A 24,359-nucleotide genomic window follows, 5' to 3' on the forward strand; every position below is an offset into this window, starting at 1 on the left:
GGTGACTGAAGAACAATGAGGAATGATTTGTTTTATCCTGTTCTGCAACAGAAGAATTACAGTGTATACACACAACCTAAAGTAGTTTTCAGGGAATATTTATGAGAGATACAGTGAGTATTTTAGGCTCATCTTCAAATAACTAACAAAAAATAATTAGGTGATTAATAGGTGATTATTTGATGAGACTGTCAGACTCTAAAACAAGTCAGCATTGCCTGTCTGAGACTGAATTTCACAACCGGTGTTTTACTTTATTAGTCAACATGTTTCCTGATATTTGACATTTCATACAACTGAAAATCCACATTTCATCACTGTTTTAGGTCTAAATGGAAGAAAAGTTTGAAAAACATCAGCATTGTTTGCTATTATTTTACTCAAATGTAAAAATAAGAAACAAAAAGCAGTGTTATGCTAATTAGCCTTGTCGCTGTGTGCCAGTCTAATTTCAGATCATTAGTCCTGTGCCAAGCAGCTCCTCTTTGGGCCTGGGATTAGTTGCATCAATAGCTGGGTGAGGGCTTTGTTGAGCTCTGCCTGTTGCACTCTGGGTAAAGGATAACTACTATGGTAGTACAAGTCCAGGAGAAAGGGCCAGTCTTAGTGCAGATCAGTATCCTTCATTATCCCAGGTCACTTCATACTCTGGATATTGGGCCTTCAGTTTCTCTGTAGACACTGCATGGTTCGCTCTTCCAAATCCCTGTAATGAAAAAGGGGGATGAATGCATGAGAGAGGAGCTCAGCCCGGGAGGGAGCTTTTAGCTAGTGTCATTTCAATGTTCCACTTAAGTTAGAAAACAACACATTAAATCTTGACTTTTAGCTTTTAGACATGCACATACATACATCTACAATCATCTACGATCTAACTACCCTCAATTACCATGGAGTAGCCGTAGACATGGATCTTCTTGGCCTGGGGCTCATGCTTGATCCTTCCTCCCCCAATACACTCACAGTCCAGGTGGCCGCCCTTTTCCAGCTCCTCTGACACCTTGTCATAGATATCAGCTGCAAGACAATAACAGTTTGCTGATGTATATGCAGTGTGAAGGTGGTGAGATATATAATTCAAATGTTCTTTGACTTTCTACTATATTTCATGGTATGATCATTTCAAAATATGATTTAAAAAAATGAAAATAATATGTTTAGCATTCATACCTTAATAGCAATGCAATTTAAACCACTGATTTTGACATCATGAGAACTTTTTATAAAATAACTATGGCTTGAATTTGGGCTTGAGCACAACATTTGTGTATAAGAACCTTTTGAATAAAGCTACTCTTGTCTTGTTGTTGTCAGCTGTCCAAGTAATATGCACTTGCATCCTTGCACATAGTCACTTTTTGTGTACGTGTCACCTCCATCTGGTGTTTTTGATAGGGTGAAGAACTAGTAATAAATACATGCAAATCTGCATGTAGGCTACTGTACTCAAGACACCAACACATGTACAGTATAAATAAATATATTGATACAGTGATTAGTTTTTACAACTGCATGCCTGGACACTTTATATGCATGGCCTTCTGTAAACCTGGTAATGCAAATATGATGCATATGTTGCACATCTTGGATATATGCTGTAGATTTATGTAAATGTTTTTCATATTCTCATTTCTCTCATTTTCTAGTTATAGCCTATATTGCTTATATTTTGACATTTTAAAAATGTTTCTTTTTTTTTTACATACTGCATATAGTACATGTTCTTGTTTATTTGCATATGACACATTTTTCATTCATTTCTTTGTCTCAGGATGCTCTGTTGTTCTTGTGTACACCCTGCAAAGCTGCATGTTATTTATACAATTCAAACTTTTCATTCTTATAGTTCTACTTAATACTCTTGGTTGTGTTGTGTTTAATGTCCCTCATTTGCTCCACTCATTCTCCCCATTCTATTTTCTTTGCTGTATCCCATTAGGCTTCTATTTGCTGCTGCAATGGCCCAATTTCCCCAAGGGAATCATTAAAGTTTCATCTTATACCAATCATATTTTACCTTATATTATCTTAACAGTGCGTTATAATTAAGTTTCAGAGCAGAGTTAAGGTCCCCCTCGAGCCAGATAATTAACACCTTGCCTACCTGTTTCAGGGGCTCCACACTAACTGGTCCAAATTAGAGCCGAAACAGACCCTTGTGGGATTAATAAAGCACATAAATGGTATATTACTATATCAATAATAAATGATAATACTAACTTTATTTAGGCTACAGCACTTACCAAAACAAAACCTACAAAGTGCTTTACAGAGTGACAGTGACAACAGTCTATAGGAAATCCCTCATCAATCTTAGTCTCAGTTGAGGCTATGATGCCATTGTGGAAATTTCTAGGGGTCTAAAACAATAGTGAAACTGAAACTATTCTTCATTTTGTGGGGGGATCCGCTGGAACCCGCTCAAGGACCCCTATAAGGTCCTCGGACCCCACTTTGGCAACCACCGGGTGAAGTCGGAGGTATTTTTTCGGGAGGCTGCTCTCTTACCGTGGTACTCTGCCCAGCCATATCCTCGCACTATGTCAACCTCCGAGTCGTCCCCCTTCTCTTTACTGTGCACTCGGATGAGAACATATTTAAAAACGCCGGACGGGTCGATGTCTGCCTGCTGTATGTTGGCCATGAGCGCCGCAGCCTTCGTTTGTGTGCACATGTCCAAAAACCTCTCGGTACAACAGCCTGCGACCCGGGGAAATGCTGCACAACCGCTGCTGCTGATGATGATGACGCAAGAAAGGCTTTGAAGTCAATACTTGTCGCTGTGGAAATGTATACAGATTTCAGTGAATATGCACACAAATCCACATCACATCCACACCTTCACAGAGTTCCTTGTCCGTCACTTTTTGTGGTTGCACACTTCCGTAATCCGTAAAGCAAAGCATTGTGGTACTTGTAGTTTTTATTCAGTCCAGAACAGACCACCGCTGGTAGCGCGTGCTCGTTGTACAAAACACAATTTATTTTTGTTATCTTTTAAAGGTACAAAATACAACGTGAACACACAGACTGCACATATCATGAAAATGACATTTAAGAACAATGATGAAAATATTAATAATAATTCATTAATGTACATTAATCCATCTAAAAGGGTGACGTTAACACCGCCCAATCAACCAGCTGTAAGCATCCTTCACTTGTTCCAGGAACCAGAGGGTCACAAGTATTTCATCACACATGGAGGCCATTTATGGTGGCAAGGTTTAATAGTGAATACAGTGCGTTTTGGTGATGAAATAATCTTGAAATAAATCATTAATGTTATTAAACGAATTATTAAACTGATATTACACTATTGAAATGCAATATAAATTAGAATGTTCCCAATAACGGGCCAAAGACCACTGAAAAGACATTTTCAGGTACATTTTTAAGTTGTGGAAAATGTAAAATACTTCTGACAGAAAATATACAGTTAGGACTCACCTTAAAATAGATTTTTAGTGCCAAAATCGTCATCTGATAAACTGCAATGTAGGAGTTTCTTTTATTATGGCCACCATTGCCTCCATAAGGCAGTAAGTACATGTAAAAGTTCAATAATCTAACAACAATTTGGGGAAATAATGTGTAGGGACATTTTGTGTAAAATGACATCTACACATATAATAAAAGCTTTTAATGCCACAAGTTGAATCCAGGACCAAAATTGAAGCTAACTTCAAAATGTCAAAAATGTAAATTCAGTAAGCAAGTATTTTGGCCCTTCTGTAAACGAGTATTTCTCCATCCAACATGTATTATAGAAAAGTGAGAAAGTGAGGTGTATAAACTGGAAGATTCACAAGCTCTGAATTTGCTGTTGCTATCAAATTATCCCCTATGTAATAGCCATTCCTCATAACACAATACCCCTTTGTGTTGTGGGGAAAAAAACAAGACCATCAAACCTCTGTCACCCTGAATAACCTTTTTGTCTGGCCTTCAGGTAAGAAGACATTACTGACTGTTCAACTTTTGGAAGCGTCACTGCTCAGACTTTGTTACCTGCAGTCCCTCCAAACTCTGCCAAAATTAGTTATTAGCCCTTTCAAGATGACACAGCTTTTATTTAGGAGCATTAAAAAAACCTGCTAAAACCTAATTCAAGAGCTCGATCCTAAGAGCTTTATTGTGCCCAGAGATTGGATTTTCCCTGTCTGTCAACAACTGCTGGTTATAGCACCTCTTGATCTCAATAGACTAATTATCAAAGTAGAACTCAAATGGTTCTACCACAAAGTGTGAATAAAATCTGCTAACTGACATTGTGTATCTGTGAAACACCTTTCAATAAAAAAGATTAAAAAAAAAAAAAGAACTGGTAGTAACTGTTTTGTGTGCCTCACTTTACTGTAATGGTGAAGTACAATTACAGATAAGTCTAAAAAACATCTGGAATTATTACATTCCATACAACCAATAACTGGTTTAAATTTGCAGAAAGAAATTACATTCAGACTTCCTCTGGTAGTACCAAAGCTGTCCCCGGAGATTGTAGTTAACTAGATGGCGCTGTCGCTGCCTCCTTTCTTCTTCCCGCCACACGCTTGGAGTAAGACAACGACCAGGACTGAGGTGAGGAGGAGGACAAAGAGGAAGAGCAGCGTTCCCCAAGCTCCAAAGGTCAGCGCCTTCCTCAGTCCCACGCTCTCCGCCGGCAGCATACTGCTCAAACTCAGCATGTAGCCGAGCGCCCAGCCCACCGAGGCGTCCCCGGCCTGCAGGATCAGAAATTATATTTTTGATTTTGATTTGATTTGATTGACTTTATTGTCCACCTCAGTGGAAATTTGTCTTTGGCTTCTCCCAAAGTACAACAAGAGTACATACATTACGCATAGCACAACACGCCATTAAAAACATACAAATATACAACATACAATAGTGCAAATGGGCAGGTAGCAGCAGATAGGTTATATAAATAATACCAGAGAGCAAATCTTATAAAATACAAGTGTTCCCTGATACAGTCATTCTGTGTTCAATGCCTGTATGGCATAGGGAATAAAAGACTTCTTGTATATGTTCTGGCTGGCCCTTGGGACCCTGAATCGACGGCCAGACGGGAGCAGCTCAAACTCTGAGTGTAGTGGGTGTGAGGTATCTGCAGTTATGTCTTTAGCTTTCCTGTGTACAGCACTGTCAAATATATTGCAAAGTTGTTTTTGTGACTTGCCAATCACCTTCCCTGCAATGTTAACAATTTTGGAGAGCTTGTTTTTGCTCTTTACACTCAAGCTGCCGTACCAAGCTGTTATGTTAAATGATAAGATGCTTTCAACCAGGCTCTTGTATGCTATTTCAAGTGCTCCTCAGCTTCCTGATTAAAAACAATCGCTGGTTGGCTCTCTTAAAAATGCTCTCTGAGTTCTCATTAACAGTTAGGGTCTGATCAATGATTGTGCCCAAGTACTTAAAAAGTTTTACTTCTTCTACAGGCTGGTTATTGAGTATGTCAGGGAGGATGTTACTGGTTTCCCTTGGTTTTGTTTGTATTATAAGTTCTTTTTTTTTGGCCACATTCATTTCCAGTTTACTTGCCCGACACCAGTCCTGCAGTACAGTGACCTGGCTAAAGTAAATTTGAATATTACATTTGAACACAATGCAAAGGAGCATTGAGGAGACATTTATTAGGAAAAATGCTGAAGTTGTCACCTTTTTCTGGAAGGAAATGCGGGGGAAAGACGCCTCATCAAAGCGGTAGCCTGTCAGCATGAGGACTTTGATAAACACAGCGGAAGCACAGTAGTCCTGCAAACGAGACTCTTGCTCTGGAGCGAGACTCACCATCTGGAGCAGGAGCCAAGTAATGTGTTCAAATGTTAGGTAAGTATTAAAAAAAATGCATGCCCATCCACCCACCACCATACACACGCACAGACAAGACACAATTGGGAATATTATGAAAATAAGGATCAAAAGGAAATTACTTGACTGAAACTCATCTCGCAAACTGTTCTGGCTGCTTCCTCCAGTTGGGCAGGAGTGGTCACTGTGATGCCAGTGATGGTTTGCAGGAACGAGTGAACGTAGAAGAACGCAGAGAATGCCTGATAGATAACACAAGGAGAGGACAAGACACAGGACTCAAATTTACACCAAATCCATCCATAGCTTATAGATAATAATTTAGCTATGAAAGAAATAGAATGACACAGCTACAAAGTATAATAGAGGGTAATGTGTACAGTATACAGTACACAGTATGTTTTCTACTTTTTCTTTGCACTATATGTGAGGCCTTCTTGTGCCTGTGCTATGTATTTCAGCATGTACTGTGAAACTCTGCTGACACCACTACAAGGCTGGGCTACACAAAAAACACAGGAAAAAAACGAATCAGCTGCTGGGTATTTACTCATCCCCTACTTATAGATTTCCATCCAAACAATGCAGTTTTAGATCATTGATGAACTAAATCTAAACATTTTTAGTATTTTCGTTAGCCTGTTATGATCAGCTATGCCATCTTCCTATATGGCTGTCTGCACTGTCAGCAGATTGTCAAATGGTAAGAACTGATAACTTGTAATTCAAACGGGCAAAGAGAGAGACTGGTGGCATCACTAGCAAAGTAGCTGAACCCCTTAAATAATCAAAAGTCCTTTCCCGTGTATATGCTGCTGATGTGCAAAATCCCTCTGTGTAATCCGTTTTCCCCAGAACTTCTTACCATGAAGCTGCCGGTGACATTTGGCTGGAAGACATTGTCAAAGGAGCACTGGGAGAAGGGGCAGCTGTGGAAGGAGAAGATCTCCGACACGTTGCCCAGACAGTGTTCGTAATGCCCGGTGCCTTGCACTGTCAAGGACTCCTGGGAGTTGTAGGGGCTGGGTCTCTGCTCCGCCGTACAGGGGGAGTCGAATACCTTGTTCAACTGCATTTTCCTAACGTGGCCTGCAGGAAAGCACGGGTGAGTCACTGTCTCTGGGTGACCCTGAGACTGAGATAGAGATACAGAGGATGGGAGAGGGAGAGAGAGAGATTTCCTTAACAATAGCTCTTCTGTACAGTATATCATGATATTGTTACATCTGAATTATAATGCATAATGGGTCGAGGAAATTGAACAAACACAGTCTCTTCCTCCTATTTTCCTTTAATTAATAGAGCATAACAGTTGCCCTGTCTCCACTGGATCTGTTCAACCCATCCATGTTGCAGCCTGGATCTAAAGACAGTGGAGACACTAACTGTGAGCCAGACAGTCCATGCAACATCTGAACCCTGGTCAGTTGAAACAAGTGTTGACAATATGAACTGTATAGCACCACACCACTACTTAAGAGTCAGGGTGCAATACACTGTAGGCGACAGCACACAATCCATTTACTGGACATTGTTTCACAGGTACAATGCGGTATGATTGTTTCAGGGTAAAGGTATTCATGCTCTGTACTGTGTGATAAATACTCAAACCTTTAGAAAGGACTCCATAGAAATGCAAATCTCTTTCAGATATAGTATAATTAACGGTATAATAATAATCCATATAAAGAAATCATCCATTATCACACTGTGAGGCTTTACTGTAAACACTGAATAAGCCTCACAGTGTGCCGTTCTTTATATGGATTTTCCTGCAATCAACCAGCACCTGATTACAAGTGGCTGTGCTCGGGCGTCTTGACTACTCGTCTGTGGTATGATAATAATAATAATAGTAATTAGTATATCTGCATATTTCAACAAAGTAGATGCGGGACGTTTCATCATCATACACTTACCTTGACCAAGTGTGCCAGCAGTCTCTTGAGGACCTGGTCCCGCCCGTAGCAGAGGAAGCTGTGTGTGTACAGAGAGTAGTCCTGGCCATACAGACGCAGCTTCATCATGTCCCTCTGATCCTCCACTTCTTCCTTAGTCACAAATGTTATTTGGGTGGACGCCCCACCGAAATCAAGCGCTCCCACTGTTGGTTTGCCTGGGCTAAGCCAGTGCCCCACAAAACCATACTGCACAGGCACAAACAGGGAAACAAGATGAGAGTTTGTGTTTTTTTTGTTTTTTTTATTGTTGTTGTTCAAGGGTACATCAGTCTTGGGGAGAGTTTTACTAATTTACTAATTTAATTTTTGCTCACCCAAATCTTCCCAGGTTACCAAGGGATTCAAACCAACACCCTCTTGGTAACAAGCCCACTTATTCTACTGTCACCACTGACATCAGACAGAATATTATATGAGCATCACTGTTAGATGAGCCACTAGGTGTCGCCAGCTGCCCACTGTGAAAGCCAGTGTTAAAGCTCCACACCTGGGATCTGCTAATAGTTGCACCGCTTAAAAAGTGACAATTAGTAAGTACTAAAATCATACAGGATTTTTTTTTACATTAATTAAATAATAGGGAAGAATTTTGATGAACATATAAGCTGTGTTTTAGCACCGCTCTGCTTCACATAAATACAATTACCCACATTCAATACTGGGAGTTGCCCAAAACAAGTTCAGTCCACTGAGCACCTCCAAATCATTCCCAACTCATCCTTCTGACTCGCTATGGTTGGGTGCAATACACGTAGTGACAGATACTTCAACAACGCCCTGATGCTTAAGACCTGCTGCCTCCACAAACACATTTCCTACCAGCTATGGTACCTTGATGAAGTTCTCTAAGAGATAGTTGACAGTGACCCAGCCGTACGCCCCCTCCTCTTGACCGGTCAGTATGGCTGCTCCTTGGTACTTGAAAGGATAGGACTGGATCTTATGGCCCACTTCTTGTAGAATCTGAGATGAGCGCTCTGGACTGGAGATACTGGCAGAGAGGAAAACCTAAGTCTTATTTTACTAGTTCCTGCAGCTTAATGAACAGAAGCTAAATCTGCAAAGTGACGATTCCAAATTGTTCATCACCCTAATGAGTTAACACTGTTGGCTCCTTTCAAGCAAGCAGAAGAAGAAGAAGCTAGAAAAGTAAGCATTTTGTCCCCGAAATGTAGCTAGTCAGTTATTCTAGTTATTCATGATTTCTGATGGCATAATTTAGTTTTCACTCTCTTTAAGAGCAGGGACGACAGGACAGCAGTAATTCATTATTGTATGTGGTGAATGCAATACAAAGTGGAGCTTGATGGCTACATCTGTTTGCTCAGAATTTAAATAACATTCAAAGTGAAGTGAACTCCTTACTGTCTGCAGATAGTTCAGAGAGCAGCAGCCAGGCTTTTGACGAGAACTAAGAGAGATCATATAACTTCCATTTTAGCAAACCTACACAGGCTTCCAGTTGATTTTAGAATTGATTTTATTGATTACTTTTAAAGCAATACATGTCTTAACCCCAGCTTATATTGCAGAGCTTCTATCTCCCTATGAACAAAAAACATAAAGTTAGATCCACAGACAGAGCTCTCCTGACTGTTCCCAGCTGTAGACTGAAGTCAAAAGGTGATCAATCATTTGCAGTTTGGGTAAACTCACTGGTCAAAATACAAATGGCAGACTCTGTATCTTCTTTAAAGTCACAACTGAAAACACATTTTTACAAACTAGCTTATACCTTCTTGGGTACCCGTGTTGTTATTTCTTTTTTGCCTGTTTTCTTTCTGTTGTTCTTTGTTCTTTCTTGCTGTATGTTTTTTGTTGTTTTTATACCATGTAACATACTTTGTAACTTAATTTTGAGAAGTGCTACAGAAATAAAGTTTATTATTATTATTATCATTATTATCATTATTATCATTATTATTATTATTAGTAGTAGTAGTAGTAGTTGTAGTAGTAGTAGTAGTATAATTAGTATTAGTATTGGTATTGGTATTAGTATATTATTAGTATTAGTATTAGTATTAGTATATAAGATTCCCAGGAGCAGTCTACGACAATCTTGTTTCTGTTGGCTTGGAGACACAAACACACTCACTTAAGAAGCCTCATGCCAGCGGTGGCTCCCAGGTAGACGGGTGTGAGGTGGTGTCTGGCTTTGGGGATGACCTTCACTGCTGTGTTGAGGCACTCCTCCAGACTCTGCCCTGCTGCTCCCTGTTGGCCCGCGTAGCTGGAGATCCCACCGCCTGACGGAAGACGATGAATGGAGCTCAAAGTCTGATCACATAATCAACTTGTAGAAACTTGTTTGTGGATTTAAACATAACAACATTTGTTGTCGTGACCTACATGCATCAAGACGCGAATGATACACACCCATGAGAAAAGGTGCCAGCTACCTGGAGAAACAAACCAATAAAAAAATACACTGATCCTCTATCATGTATGTTGTTGCTGTTGTGTGAAAATCCACTCAAATGTATCGTTTAACTTCAAAAATACAATAGATTAGTTCTTCTCTGAATGTCTATCATCAGTCCATACTGATGATAGACTTAATGAAAAGTCAGTGAGAAAGCAAAAGTAATATAAATATTTTAGGAATTTTAGAGCACTTCGCTCATCTCATTCAAATTCAGGAATTTGTTTTTTCCGCATATCCTCCTCAGACACACATCTGTTCAGGCTCTTCAACATGAGGATCAAAGCTCAGCGCCAACTATGAGCTGTGGCCCTGCAGCACTTAGGGGATCAGTGTTTTGCTCAAGGACATTTTGACACCTTGGCTGCACCTTGGCTGCTGATCACCATGGAAACATAATTTCTACTGTTTATCTGGGAAAATGCTGCTAATGTTAACACAATACAGCTTCCCTGTGTCGATGAGTAATTGAAAAACTTGATCTAAGGTTGCTGTTTGGATTTCAAGAAACACACAGACCCCTTGGCAGGACAGGAGTGGCAAACCATGGTGCCCGATGGCGTGACTCATCATTGATTCACCATTGCCTGACAGTTGAGATTTGCGTCTCTATCGCTTGCCTCCTGTGACGAGATATCTACTCACACAAAGCAGCTGGCACTATTTCAGGGCCCTGGCATTGATGAATTTAACAGAAAAAAGGGCTCTTCATTTTTAAACACTTATCCAATGTGCACTTCCCATCACAGCTGCTTCATTGATTTAAGCCCACCACCAGATAGTCTCAGACCCAAATACGGCATTTTCCCCAAATCTCGCTTTTGGTCTGGTAAATACATCCCCCTTTTTTCTCGCAGCCAGTGCTTACGTCACCACTAGCGCCACTTTTGTTTTGTGCCGCTATATTAAACCTCCCATCAGGGAGAAGAAAAGTCCAGTTGAGTTTGTTATTAAAATGGAGATGTCAGTGTTAGAAACTGTCATGCCTCAAGTTTGTTCTATCATCATATTACGGAGATGAAGCCTTTACAGAAGCTGTTTTTAAAGTTAGTTCAAGAGCTATATTGAAATTCAATATATCGCAATACAAAAATGTGACAATACGTGTTGTGGGGCAGAAAAATGAATTGTGATATTAGCAACATTTTATTCTGCTGTAGTAATCACAAATGAGACGGCTTGCCCATCACAATTTCACAAGCTCTCCATCCAAATTATATTATTTGCACTTTGTAATGACACTTAAACTGTTGTTTACATTCTACCAAGCAAATGCCATTGCTAGAGAGATTTGTGGCTCAGAAATAAACATAGTTCTGCACAGTCAGACTTTGTTGTCATCTTTTATTTATTACATCGTATCGTGGTTGTATCAAATCGTGAACCCCATATTGCGTATCGAATCGTGAGATAAAGATATTGTCCCATCCCTAGTTATCTGCTTCCTTTGCTTTCTCTGCCCCTTTCGTGTGAAATAGGTAGGGATATGTAATAGGGTTTCTTGCTTGTGTGTGAAACCCTGGTTGGTTTGAGGTTGACCATCAGAAGGCTAAACAGTATTATCTGCTGAGACTTACCCTTAACATCACATTCGCTGTGCTGAGTGACCACACCTGTGTCATTTTCCTTGTCTGCTGGCCACTTGTATATATACAGAGCTGTGTGGGAGGATCCAGCATCCAGGACAATCCCATACTAGGGAGAGTGACAGGCAAAAAGAGGGAGAGGCAGAAACGGTGGAGAAAGATGATAAAGAATAGTGGAGAATGGGGAAAGGAGAGAGGTCAGGAGATGGGAAGGGAGACAGTGAGATAAATACTTCTTAAATCCAAAGAGGCAAGGAAAGGACAAACACATTGACCAGATTCAAGCACATTAAAGATTGTTAATGATCATGTTTATGTGATCTATGTACAAAAGACACATTACAAGACATACATTGGCATCTGGAAGGCATTTCACTGCACAGGTTAACTATAAAACTCAGACAGAGATATGAACATTTAAAAATGGACCATGCAAAGAATCTGCACACTGCTTAACAATAGCAAAAAAAAGATCCTTTTCTCTGAGGTATTTATATATATTTTCTTTAATAATACATGATACTCTTCATGATATAAAGTGCAAAGTGCTCTAAAAAATCTGTGTCAAATGTTTCAATCACATCTTTCTCAGTGACACAATATTTACAACATTTTTTGTAAATCTACCCAAGACATTTATATAGGCTCTACCTAATCACACCTGGTATCCATTCATTGGAACAAATTAGGGCTCTGACCACCAGAACAAGAAGGATCTTGTTTTCCTATTGTTTAGCAGTGTGCAGATGCCTGGTCCATGGAGTGTTTCTTATATTTGTGCGCAACGGTTCTCTCTATTTATTGAGCAACCTACATTTAAAAATGGAAAAAGGTCATTTCGACTTGGATGGTGGTCGTAGTGTTAAAATCACCTGTCCTAATTCTCTCTCTGTGAAGCAGCGCTACATTTTCCATCTCGATGACATCACAGGTCATCAACTTTTGGATCTTTGGCTCCATGGCTTTGGAGTTGCTCATGATCACAAATATGAATGGGACCGTCTTAGACCAGAGGAAAGACTTGTGAATTCTGAAACAGAGCAGTATCCTTCTTTAACATGCAGGTGAAGCTCCAGGTTCCCTTCTTGTGTTGAGCATGTGTGTCGAGCCAATTTGGGATGGTGAGGAAAATTGTACAGCTTATACTTTGTGTCATATTGGATGGAATAAATACATACTCATTTGGTCGGGCAAACTAAGACGTGTCGAAACAACAATGGCACCGGGTGTGTGTGTGTGTGTGGTGGGGGAGGGTCAGTGTAGTGTGTAGAAGACGATGTGGGACTGTAAAGTAGCAGGTTTAGGCCTCCAGCAGACTTGTTAACTCTCCTGACCTTTTAACAGCCAAGTACACTAGGTGACCACATGTCATGCTTTGACTTTTTCAAGCTCTGTTTACGTCTCTATTATTTGTTATATTTGTAATCCCATGTGGGATAATGTGGAATGACTTGCAGAAAATCTTCATGCATTTATTCAGTTATTCATGTTAATTTAAAAGTTTGAGATATGGTTATTTGAACAGGGTGAATATAAGTCTCCTAATAACTCTGACTGAATGCATTATTTTATGTCAGAGAATTACTGACACGCTACACTTTACACAATTTACACTTTCCAGCAAACAACCACTAGTGAAGAGTAGGGGCCAAAGCCACTGCATAACTAAAATGTTAATGCATGATAATCAAGTGCTAGGTAAAGTAATGAAAGTCAAGTTTTTTTTTAACAAGACAGGATAAAAAATAAGATCCAAATAGCTATGTCTCTTTAGAATTCACACACTAACACACACACACACACACACACACACACACACACACATACATATTTGAATCAGTTTAAACACTCACATTCTAACTAGAAAGCTACATTTCTTCTACTAGCTACTAGTAATTGTTTCTAGGGTGTTACTAGTGGTTGCTAGGGTGTTGTTATGGTATTGCTAGGTGATTACTTAGTGATTACTAGAAGATAAAGATAATACTGTTTGTACTGTACATTTGTACTGTTTGCCTTTCTTTTGCTTTTCTTGATGAGCATTGTCAGCGCACATTAGCTTTGGCAACACTGTTACAGAACAGTCATGCCAATAAAGCTTGTTGAATTGAATTGAAAATAGTGTTTTAGTGTGTGTGTGTGTGTGTGTGTGTGTGTTTGTGTGTGTGTGTGTGTGTGCGTGTGACCTGCTAATGTGAGTTGCATATATAATTCCAGTCTCTCTCTCTTCCTTCTCCTCATTTATTCCCGTTTTCTCTCTCTGGCTCTGTCTCATTCAGAAGGTCGCTTCCTACTTCAAACAAGGTACCTTAAAAGGATGTTTCCTATGTCTCCTACCAGAATGAAACAGCACAGCTTGAACTTTTAGACTTCCTACTTAGAAATGCCACCTAAATAGGAAGCTTCCTATTTGAGACAAAGCCCCTCTCTCTCTCTCTCTTCCAAATATGGTAGGGGTGAGACATAACTACTCCAAAATAGTCTACTGTAAACTGTATGAGCAGGTATCCAAAAAGCACAAAGCAACAAAGCACCCCTAAATGTACCATAAAGTATAGCACAAAATACTACCACAATGTGCAATCCAGAGTGCAACGTAGTATCTCAAAAGTATACGGCAAAGTATACCACAACATACCCAAAGTACATTTGCATTATATTTTAGGCATTTAGCTAGGGATGTCCCTTTAGTTGATGGTCTTATCCAGAGCACCTAACGAAGTGTTAAAAAGTAATATTATATGTTATTAATTACAATATTTTCTTAACAGGTCGACCCTAGTTGGAAGTCTAAGTGTCAAAGTGCTCTGCTCTACCCATTGAGATAAACAGCATCACAACAAAAGCCCTGCTGCCCTGAAAGTGCTTTCACATTCAGCACAATTAGGATATTATATCTCAGAGCCAAGTCTTGGGTTACTTTGCATGCTGATTTGCATGCTAAAACCAAACAAAGCTTTTCGAAAGCTGCAGGAATCAGGTTTTAAGGTTGAAGAGCTTCATCTTTCACCAGTTAGAATGACGACTTTGGTGATGCCTGTTCGGGTGAAAGGAAGCTTGCATGAAAAAACCCAGGCAAGCATGAGAGTGTGTGACTGAGGAAGGAAATGCACCACACATACCACATACCCACACACACACGCACTTGGAAATACATGGATGCACACGGACACCCACACATGCACAAGCGCACATACACGTGCACATGCACACATGCATATGCAAACACACACACAGACACACACTCACAAATCAGTACAACAGGGTTTGGTGACAGAGCACGTGTAGGAATTTCTCATTATTTCTCATAATATTTTCTCATCACTGCTGTGCAGTCAGTTGTGATGACACACTCTAACACTTGCCAAAAACGTGATTGTTACCTCTAATGATCTGTTTTGTTCTTTCATTCAGTACATTTTGGGAACTCTTGGACTTGTTTCCGTGCAAAATGTAAGAAAAACCTTTTCGGGTGACTGGTCAACTGCTACTTTGAGTGAAAGGTTAGTTAGATGGTAAAAAGGGATCGCCTCTTTTATTTTGTACATGGGTGAGTGTGCATGTGTCTGTGGGTATGTGATTATATGTGTGCGCCCAAGCACATAAATACGTGTGTGTGTGTGTGTGTGTGTGTGCAAAGACAGGTGTGAAAAACTGGCTGCTGAGAGGGTTACCAGGAAGATATATTACATAAACACAGGTTGCTGGTTTACTACTAGTAGCATTTAGTAAAAAAGGGATTGTTGGTCATTTAGCTGGTAACACAAAAAAGAGGGAGTAGAGAGAGTAAAGGTTGGAATTGACCTGCGCAGTGCTGCTGCTCTGAGGGCAAAAATAGCACCGCATCACTTCTTGTCTCCAAATAACAAAAAGGGGACTTTCACAGCAAACGAAAAGGAGGTCAAGTCCGGCTGTGCAAAGGAATTCTCTTTCTCTCAGCCAAAATGATCAGCCAATAATGATATGAGAAAAGGCTAAATTTTCACTCAAATGTCAAATGTTATCCTAATCTGTCGCCATAACACAATATCACTTCTATCACACTATTTAGTGTTACAGCAACTAAAGAAGTCTCCTTCCACAGAGAAATGAATCAAAACTGTTGATTGCATTCTGCAGAATAGCATAAACGTACAATAGAAAGGAGCATCATGACACCTGTCCTGGTGCGAAGCCCACACTATGAGCGGCGTATGCCATTTCACAAATGTTTTTATCCAAAGTGCCCTATAGGCTACAGCAGTGATTCTCAACCTTTTTCATATCAAGGACCCCTAATTTGTTAAGATGGAGACTTCTTTTGCACTTTAAGGGCGTTAAATTTAGAATTTCTGAAAAGTGCAGACAGCCATTGTTGTAAGCCTCTCAAACACACACACACACACACACACATAATCACATACCCACAGACACATGCACACTCACTCATGTACCAAATAAAGGTTGAGTATTTTTGTACGACAATTGATTATACCTTCCTGTGATTGTTAAATTGTATAAATTGTATATTTGCATGATTGCCAAAGGAACCAGTGAGAGGGTAATGGCCCCTGTGATTGAAGATTTGCATGATTGCTAATTGAAAACCATGTCATCTCCCACCAGCCTACTGGTGCAGATTATCTATAGAGATGTAATCTCTTCCCATTGTTCCATGTATGTCAGATGAAGGTCTTGTGACCGAAATGTTGCACTGAAATAAAGTATTGCATGCATAGGTATAGTTTATCTATTCAGAGTTAGTTGATTTTTCCTACGCACCTATTACCTTTAAAGGTTTTTTCTTATGTGCATGAAAAAGTATTTTTCTGTTTCTGGTTTAGCTGTTGACGATTCAAATTTACAAATGTATTTGGGGTTTTTTCTTTCTTTCTCATGGACATACTGTATATCACTGTGTTACACTATAATTAGTAAGTTGTTGTTTTACATATCCCCCTGACACTGATAAATATATTTCTGCAGCTGCAGGAGCGGTGCTCCTGGAGCAGGCAGGGGTTCAATACCTGGCTCAAGGGCACTTCAGCACATATAGACACACAGGGATAAAATCAAACCTGTGACTTTCTGGATATATAGGACTGTCTCTCTTATCACCTGCTCTCTGCTCCATGGATGCATTTTGAATAATGCCTATTTCATAACAGTGAGGCAACTACAGTGTATCAGCACAAGCCATTAAGTGCATTGGGTGCTTGCACAATGTGTGATATGACAGGTGTTACAGAAGTTACTGATGGAGTGGAGACTGGTGGCAAACAACACTCCCATCTGATCACACACACACAGATAAACAGATAAATACACACACACACACACACACACACACACACACACACACACACACACTGAAGAGAGTTTGAGAGAGAGGAGCTCTCTGCCACATAAATAACAACATAGAAAGTGTTGAGAGAGGGGATGAGTCACCGTCCCTGGTGACGTAGGCTACCCTGAGACTGAGATGGGGTACAGAAACAGAGGAGGAAGAGTGTGAAGAGAGAGAGAGAGAGAGAGAGAGAGAGAGAGAGAGAACTACTAGGCAATGCAACGGTTTTATATTGTTCATCACACAGCATGACTATTAGTTCAAGGCTCATCAGGAAATCTATAGCACAAAATAAGAGTTACTGACTACTAATCTTATTTTAATTAAATCAGGCGTCCCATCGTGCTGCTCATTGATTACCGCCTTTACAGTAATGCGGTGATTCACTTTTCATTCCGGTCTGCGGCTGCACCCTGCCGGGACACCGGCACCGCTCAGCAGCCCGAGAAGCTTGCGTTGGGCTACATGATCCCGCACAGTAGGCTATGCTGACAAACACTAGTCCAAAAATACCCAAAGCAACCTTACCATGAACCCAGGTGCCTCCTTGATGTCTTCAGTGGTAATAGTGAGTAGCAGAATCGCAACAAGTCCAAACACTAGAAGCGCAACCGGGACGAGCGGGCGAGCGGACCGGTGAGCCATGAGTTGAAACTGGGAAAAGTCTTATTATTTTTTACGGGTCGAAATTGATGAGCGTCGCTTCAGTGGCGAAGTGGCGAAAATAACTTGACTGCTTCCGCGGGTCAAGTACTCACTGGGTTGGCGTTATCACATGCAGTCACTTGTGTCGTGTGTGGGCGATATCTCACGCTTCACCTGCTTCCACAGAGTCCTGTTTTACATTTCACTTGAGATAGCAACGTCTGACTTTAATTTATGTTTCAGCGATGCCATGTCTTCCCCTGCGCTCCATTAGACGGCGGATAGAGTTGCCTTGAAACCTTTTTCCTCGTCAGTTGATGAGAACAGCTCCAAGGCTACTGGTGCCATGGGGGAGAAATGTTATTATGGCCTGAGAAGAGAAACTGAATCACTGAATCATTCACATTCAACGGCTGGGGTGGAGCCATACTCTGTGGCTAATGTTTTCTTTGTGAGATCCATAGGAGGCAAATCGGTTGTATTATGATTATTCAAACATATATGGAAAAACAAGGGATGGCCTATGCTGGCAGAGATCCTGGTAGTAGGCTATTGGAGTGATGGCTAAAGTGCTGGGTGTTGTTTTCATCCAACATTTGCATGTGAATGGGAGTGCTTAAACCCCGACTTGCAAATTGCATCCCCATTTGACTGCCTGTGTAAAGCATGGAAATGAAGTTCCTACTTTGTACATGTACTTTTGGGGGGTAACTATGTGACAGTCCAAGCCAAAGTAGGAGCAATACATGTATAATGAAATAAAATAAGAAATATAGCCTACATAAAAACACACATATGAGACAATTTAAAGTGCATGGATTCAAGCAAAGCAAGGAAACTGGCCTGATAGCTATGGCACATTCTGCATACCAATCTGTAAAAGATAGGCTAAGTCATTTATCTCTGTAAAAATAAGGCAAAAACAGAAAAAAAAACACCACGGTGGCCAGCCTTAAAAATATAGCTGACCTTTGAAGTAACCTGTGTGCAAAAGTTGTTAAGTCACAAGTAAATATTTGCTGCTGTTTTACAACCATGTTTTCTGATTGTTGACTATACATGATAATCAAATAAATGTAATCAAACATGCATAGCCCAAGTAAAAACCTTGGAATGGTGGGTTGTTGGACAAATCTATGCACCCTTGAGTGATGCTTTCTTGGAGTGTCTTCATGACTTTCATTTTGATACAAAAGGGCTAAAATGATAAAGTATATCCAAGAGGTATATTCCTCTTACTTGGTGTAAATATAGGGCACAGGCAAGTCCTGTGTGATAAATGGATGTCTATTTACTGCAATCCTACATTTCAACTGCCAGGTGTTTTTATGGCCAGAATTCAACACAGCCACTGTACCATCTGGCAGTATGACTAGTCAGTAACACCCGTGGCCAAATAAGGCTCAGACTGAGTCAAGCAGGTTAAGAGGCTTTACTCAGTAGGAGCATTTCTGTGAAAGGACATTTTTCTTCATTCTGGTACACAACTATGGCAACAACAAACCATCAACTTGAGTTATTAATTAGAAATAATTAGAAAGATGCTGCTAGAAAGTTAAAAATAATATATAATTTCATGAACAAACATTGAAAAGGCATTATAACTTTTCTACTGAACTATAAGCAACAATTGAACTATAAGCAACAATCTAGAAGCTAACAGTCAAACCTTTACATCTTGTGAAAGATGTTTTATGAGAAAATACCCTTATGAAACCCAAAAAGTAGTGTTTATTCCTTCAAGTGGTTTTGTTGATTCATGAACGTGTTTCAGCTGAAAAACATTCTTCAATAAGAAATGCAACAATCATCTTGCCAAGATCAGCCTCACTTTCAGGGCAGCAAAAGGCAGACCCTTTCATCCTGGATTCGCCCACAACTGCTGTAATTTGTCTTGCTGCATAATAATAGTAATAATAGGCTAATAATAATAAAATGTATATTGTACCTATATAATATAGCAGAGTTTACAAAATGCTTTACAGGAAGCTGTGGAAGCAAAAATAGTTAAATATATAATGGGGAGATACAAAACAGGAAACAGAAAGGGAAAACAGGTTAAAAGGAAAATAAATAAATGAATAAAACAGAATGAGATTAAAAAAAGAAAAACATAAGTAACAACGCAAGAATAAAAGTGGGCAAGATCAACAAACAAATAAATGTGTGTTTGAGGAAGTCATTTTAAAGTGAAGTTTAATTTCACAGTCTTGGGTCACTGATGGCAAAAGCACAGTCCCCTGCAGTCTTGAGTCTAGACTGAAGGACAGTCAGCATGCAGGACCCTGCTGGAGGATCTCAGGCTTCGCTCCAGCTCATGGGGAACTAAGACATCTGCAGTGTCACTAGAGCCAGATGTAGCTGAACTTTAAACATGATTTAAACATGAGTGAAACCGTAAAATCAATTTTGTATCTAAGTGGTAACCAGTGGGGAGATGCTAACATTGTGCGATATATTATGGTCTCTTTGTTTGGCGGCAGTTAAAATCCTAGCTGCTGCATTCTGACTGAGCTGGAGATGTGACAGCAACTTTTGACTGAGGCAGGAGTAGAGAGAGTGGCAGAAGTCTAAATGGGATGAAATAAAACCAGGGATGACCTTCGCTAAATCTGATAAACATGACTTGATTTTTTATGTGTTTCTCAATTGTAGGAAGCAAGACTGCACTACTCTCTCTACCTGTTCCTCAAAACTCAAGTCACTGTCAAAAACCACCATGATGGTAGATAGCGGAAGTAGCAGAAGCAGTGTTGTGACAACAAAAGCCACGATGACCATGACCACAAGAAGGCACTGGAGAGAGCAACTGGAGATCCCTCCCTGCCCATCAGCTGGTTGCCTAGACAAAATGTTAGCCTGGTGGTAGGGATGGTACAATATATTGAAATACAATATATCGCAATACAAAAATGTGACAATATGTATCGTGGGGCAGAAAAATTAATTGTGATATTAGCCACCTTAGCCACATTTTGTTGGCTGTGTATGCCAACAATTTCAGTAGATTAAGTGGACTGTGGAAAAGTGGAAAGTATGGAAAATAAATGGATTACTAACATTTATGTTCTCCTCTCAAGAAGGACAAACAAACTTGTAGAACCTGTTGAGTGCTCATGGTGGCAAAGGTTCATCCTGATGTGACTTCTAACAACCCATCTTGGATTCTCACGGTTTTCAAAACATAATGTATTTCAGGCATCTTGATAAACTGCTGCATAGGGTGTTTTGCACATCTACGGAAGAGGATTAGGGCCACATGTGAAAAGTTTATTTGAGTTCTGAGTTTAAATTCAGAATTCTGACTTTATTCTCAGAATTCTGACTTTAAACTCAGAACTCAAATACATTTTTAATCTCAGAATTCTGACTTTAAAGTCAGAATTCTGACTTTATTCTCAGAATTCTGACTTTAATCTCAGAATTCTGACTTTATTCTCAGAATTCTGACTTTAAACTCAGAACTCAAATAAATTTTTCACATGTGGCCCTAATCCTCTTCCGTACACATCTTATCATCATCTTGAGAGAGCATAAGCAGTTTTCAAATGCGGGAAGGCAGAATAATTATGCAGTGCACCTACCAAACCTGCTGGAATCACTTGCTAAGTGAACGAGCCCGTGCATGTTGTAAACAAAGTAGGCTAATTCCCATACAATGACTGATAATGGTATACAATATTTTATAATTGTTCAGCAAAGTATTTGATACACAACAAGGACAGCATAAACCATGAAGCAGGAGAACATTATTATATAAAACATCAGACAGGTGTCCTTTCAGGTCTACAGGGCCTGTATAATGCAGAAATGTTCTGACCCCTCAGGGATCTACTCTTCCACATGAACTCTTTAGGCAGATAGGCCATAAAGTGTAGTATCGATGTTCATATTAACTGCATTCCTAGGCTAAGGATATGAAGCGGAGTAACAGTAAAAAACTGAATCGTGTGAACATTGCATTTTGTTCCTGACCGGGAAAATCATCCCTTAACTGTTTAGTTTTTGCTCTAGTGACTAAATAGACTGGACTTAAGTGAAACAAATCAGCTCTAAATAAGTAATTTGCATATCTCAGCCCCCTGAGCTTCCCTGTAGCAAGTGCAGATGTCTGACACACAATGCCGAGAGATGGCTAATTAGCTAGCTACAGTATTAGTGGGATCTTGTGCATTTGCCAGATTACTATTAAATGCATCCACTATTTCATCTACAGAACTGCCTGGACTATATGAATGAAAAGTGCTTACAAGTTCACACAACTTAAGTTCTGCAGTAGCGTGTAGAATCCTTTGTATGCCTGGCTTTAGTTAAAAGAGTGTCAAAGAGCACACAGTGATGATCAGAGATGGTGACATCAGACACAAAAATATTATCAATGCTTAACCCCCGTGATACAATTAAGTCAAAGATATTACCATGTTTATGTGTAACCACATTTACATGTTGTGTGAAGGCTAGGCTATCCAGTAGGTTCAGGAGCTCGTAAACTTGTAGTTTGGGGAACAGGCCTCAATGCAATGTCTTTGCATATATAAAATCATTAATAGAAATGCGTTTATTTGTAAGTGATCTTACATTAAATAAAGCCATTGCATAATGTTGAGCAGAGAGAGTAGCAGTCTGAGGTGGGGCAGCACCCATATTTGACCTGTTAATAGCTGTTTGACCTGTTTGCAATGTGCACAGAATAACTCATAATCTGTCTGGTAGTAGTCCTGACTGTGTGTATGTGTAACAAGACCTCCCTCCTGGGTGGTGGAAGGGGCCAGTAGGGCCAGTGGATATAGACATGGGTCCATGCCTGGTAAAGGAGACATCAAACAAGGTACAAAGACAGGGGCAGGGACCCTGACAGAATCAGATCGCAGTCCTCATGGCTGAGAAATTGGTGGTGGCCTGATGAATGCTTGATTGGTTGGAGTGTCGCTTGGTGGCAGGCATTAATAATTCATCCATTTCTCCTAGTTTTGACCCGGCTGTTGGCGACCTGCTTGAAAGGGGAGATGGGGGGGGGGAGACTGGGGAGCCTCTGGAGCATGTGGGGGGGTCAGGTGTCTGATACCCATGTTAAGTTGCCTTTCCATGCCTTCAGTCAGAGGAGAGTCAATAAAGTTCCAGCATTTTAAGGCTGAGGAGCCGGCTGAAAGTCCCAGCTCCCCTGATAGCGGTACCATGAGGTACTGTGTGGCGTTTAGTAGGACCCATTGGAGTTGGTAGGATTGCTGCAAAACATATGACCTAGCTGATGTAGGCCAACATAGAGCCATCTTTGTCATCAGATTGCCAACCAAACCTACATTGGCTCGGTGACAGCAAACGTATTATATACTCCTTCCTTAAAAAGTCTTCACCTGCAGTTTTGGGTGACAGCAGAGTTGATTGGACACCAACAACCCAGCAGATAACCAAAACTGTCTGCGCTTTGTTTTGCTGCTGGCCCTCTACACATCCTTATGACAGCAGCACTGTGAAAAAATCTGTCAACAAGTTCAAGTTCTCCTACATCTTTGTACAGTGATAAAAGAAATCAGGCACAAGATTGGTTGGACTTGGCAATATGTAAGTATATTTTATTTACAGTTGTTTAAATATAAACAAGATGATTCAATGCAAGATCTTTAATTGAGGAGGTAAGAAAAACAAGTGATTCCTCCTTTCAGGGGCTTTGTGTGTGTGCGTTTGTATGTGTGTGTGTGTGTATGTGTGTGTGTGTGTGTGTGTGTGTGTGTGTGTGTATGTGTGTTTGTGTTTGTGCATGCGTGTGTGTCACAACTGTATGTGTATGTGTGAAACATTGGCATAAGACATTCTCTGCTGCAGTCATAATACAAGCGCAATACAATCTCCTCAACCCCGTCTATATCAAACAAACCAGATTCTATTTACATGGCATTCAACATAAGTGCTTCAGACAGCTCAATTAATTGTACATGGCAATAACACGCATCCAAAAGGAAATTAAAGCACTGATAATTACACGTAAGCATGCATAGGCCAGAATGAAAACATGATTGGAAGCAACTTTTCAATTATAACAATTTCCATTTAGAAACAAAATTATATTTTAGCGTTTTGTGTGTTTGTGTAAAAGTGTGATTATTTTCCATGTAAATAGTCCACAGATACTATGTATTTTGAACAAAACTAAAATGAAAAGTAGATTAGTAAAATTAAAACTCCACAATGGTGGAATAGTCATTAATATCTATAGGTGTTGCATGATTCTCTTACTCATTAGTCCGACTGATATAATTCATAGCGGTTCTGTTGTAGTTTAATGCAAAAAGGGCTAGCGGTAACCTTTTTTAATGGGTACAGTTTGGGGAACCCCTCAGCATAAAGTGCTATGCAGTGCCATACCAGAAAGGATATGATAGTCTTTCAACAAACAGCAGTGGTTTCTCAGCTCCAGAGAATGGGAAAAGGCCTGTTTTTGCATCTAACCAAGACATGTACACAAACTCACAACGCCAGGGGCTGCAAGTTGAGCTACGTTATCAATTCACTCGGGTTCCTTCATGCAAAAGTTCAACCAAAGCGCAAACCGGAGCGAGACAGTGCTGCACAGGAAGAAGGTTTTGCATGAAAGACCAAGT

At 40.1% G+C, this 24,359-nt stretch overlaps 2 protein-coding genes across 2 annotated transcripts; both read right to left on the bottom strand.

Moving 5' to 3' along the window:
• Positions 1-160: 160 nt before the first annotated feature.
• On the bottom strand, positions 161-2,870 carry phpt1 (phosphohistidine phosphatase 1). Its single transcript, XM_071541248.1, has 3 exons — positions 2,509-2,870; positions 890-1,017; positions 161-706 (listed from the first exon to the last, which is right to left on the bottom strand). Exons 1-3 carry the CDS (start codon positions 2,672-2,674, stop codon positions 614-616), a joined length of 387 nt encoding a protein of 128 aa, XP_071397349.1. The 5' UTR covers positions 2,675-2,870; the 3' UTR covers positions 161-613.
• A 96-nt stretch (positions 2,871-2,966) lies between these two features.
• Positions 2,967-18,071, bottom strand: LOC139662563 (ectonucleoside triphosphate diphosphohydrolase 2-like). The gene is made up of 9 exons (XM_071541247.1): positions 17,644-18,071; positions 11,781-11,898; positions 9,877-10,027; positions 8,610-8,769; positions 7,737-7,964; positions 6,683-6,952; positions 5,940-6,059; positions 5,665-5,799; positions 2,967-4,724 (listed from the first exon to the last, which is right to left on the bottom strand). Exons 1-9 carry the CDS (start codon positions 17,758-17,760, stop codon positions 4,509-4,511), a joined length of 1,515 nt encoding a protein of 504 aa, XP_071397348.1. The 5' UTR covers positions 17,761-18,071; the 3' UTR covers positions 2,967-4,508.
• Positions 18,072-24,359: the final 6,288 nt, after the last annotated feature.

Source organism: Centroberyx affinis, unplaced genomic scaffold (genome assembly GCF_046629955.1).
Source record: "Centroberyx affinis isolate AG114_WGS23_722 - 3 ecotype Tasmania unplaced genomic scaffold, CSIRO-AGI_Caff_v1 ptg003840l_1, whole genome shotgun sequence".
Lineage (NCBI taxonomy): Eukaryota > Metazoa > Chordata > Actinopteri > Beryciformes > Berycidae > Centroberyx > Centroberyx affinis.

Coding starts and splice junctions, on each gene's coding strand:
- phpt1 (XM_071541248.1), bottom strand. CDS start 2,674: ATGTGCACACAAACGAAGGCTGCGGCGCTCATGGCCAACATACAGCAG. Junction 1,018..2,508: donor TGGCTGGGCAGAGTACCACG/GTAAGAGAGCAG, acceptor ATTGTCTTGCAG/CTGATATCTATGACAAGGTG. Junction 707..889: donor ATGTCTACGGCTACTCCATG/GTAATTGAGGGT, acceptor TTTTCATTACAG/GGATTTGGAAGAGCGAACCA.
- LOC139662563 (XM_071541247.1), bottom strand. CDS start 17,760: ATGGCTCACCGGTCCGCTCGCCCGCTCGTCCCGGTTGCGCTTCTAGTG. Junction 8,770..9,876: donor GCTGGCATGAGGCTTCTTAA/GTGAGTGTGTTT, acceptor CCTCTCTGCCAG/TATCTCCAGTCCAGAGCGCT. Junction 6,953..7,736: donor TGCTGGCACACTTGGTCAAG/GTAAGTGTATGA, acceptor TCTCTATCTCAG/TCTCAGGGTCACCCAGAGAC.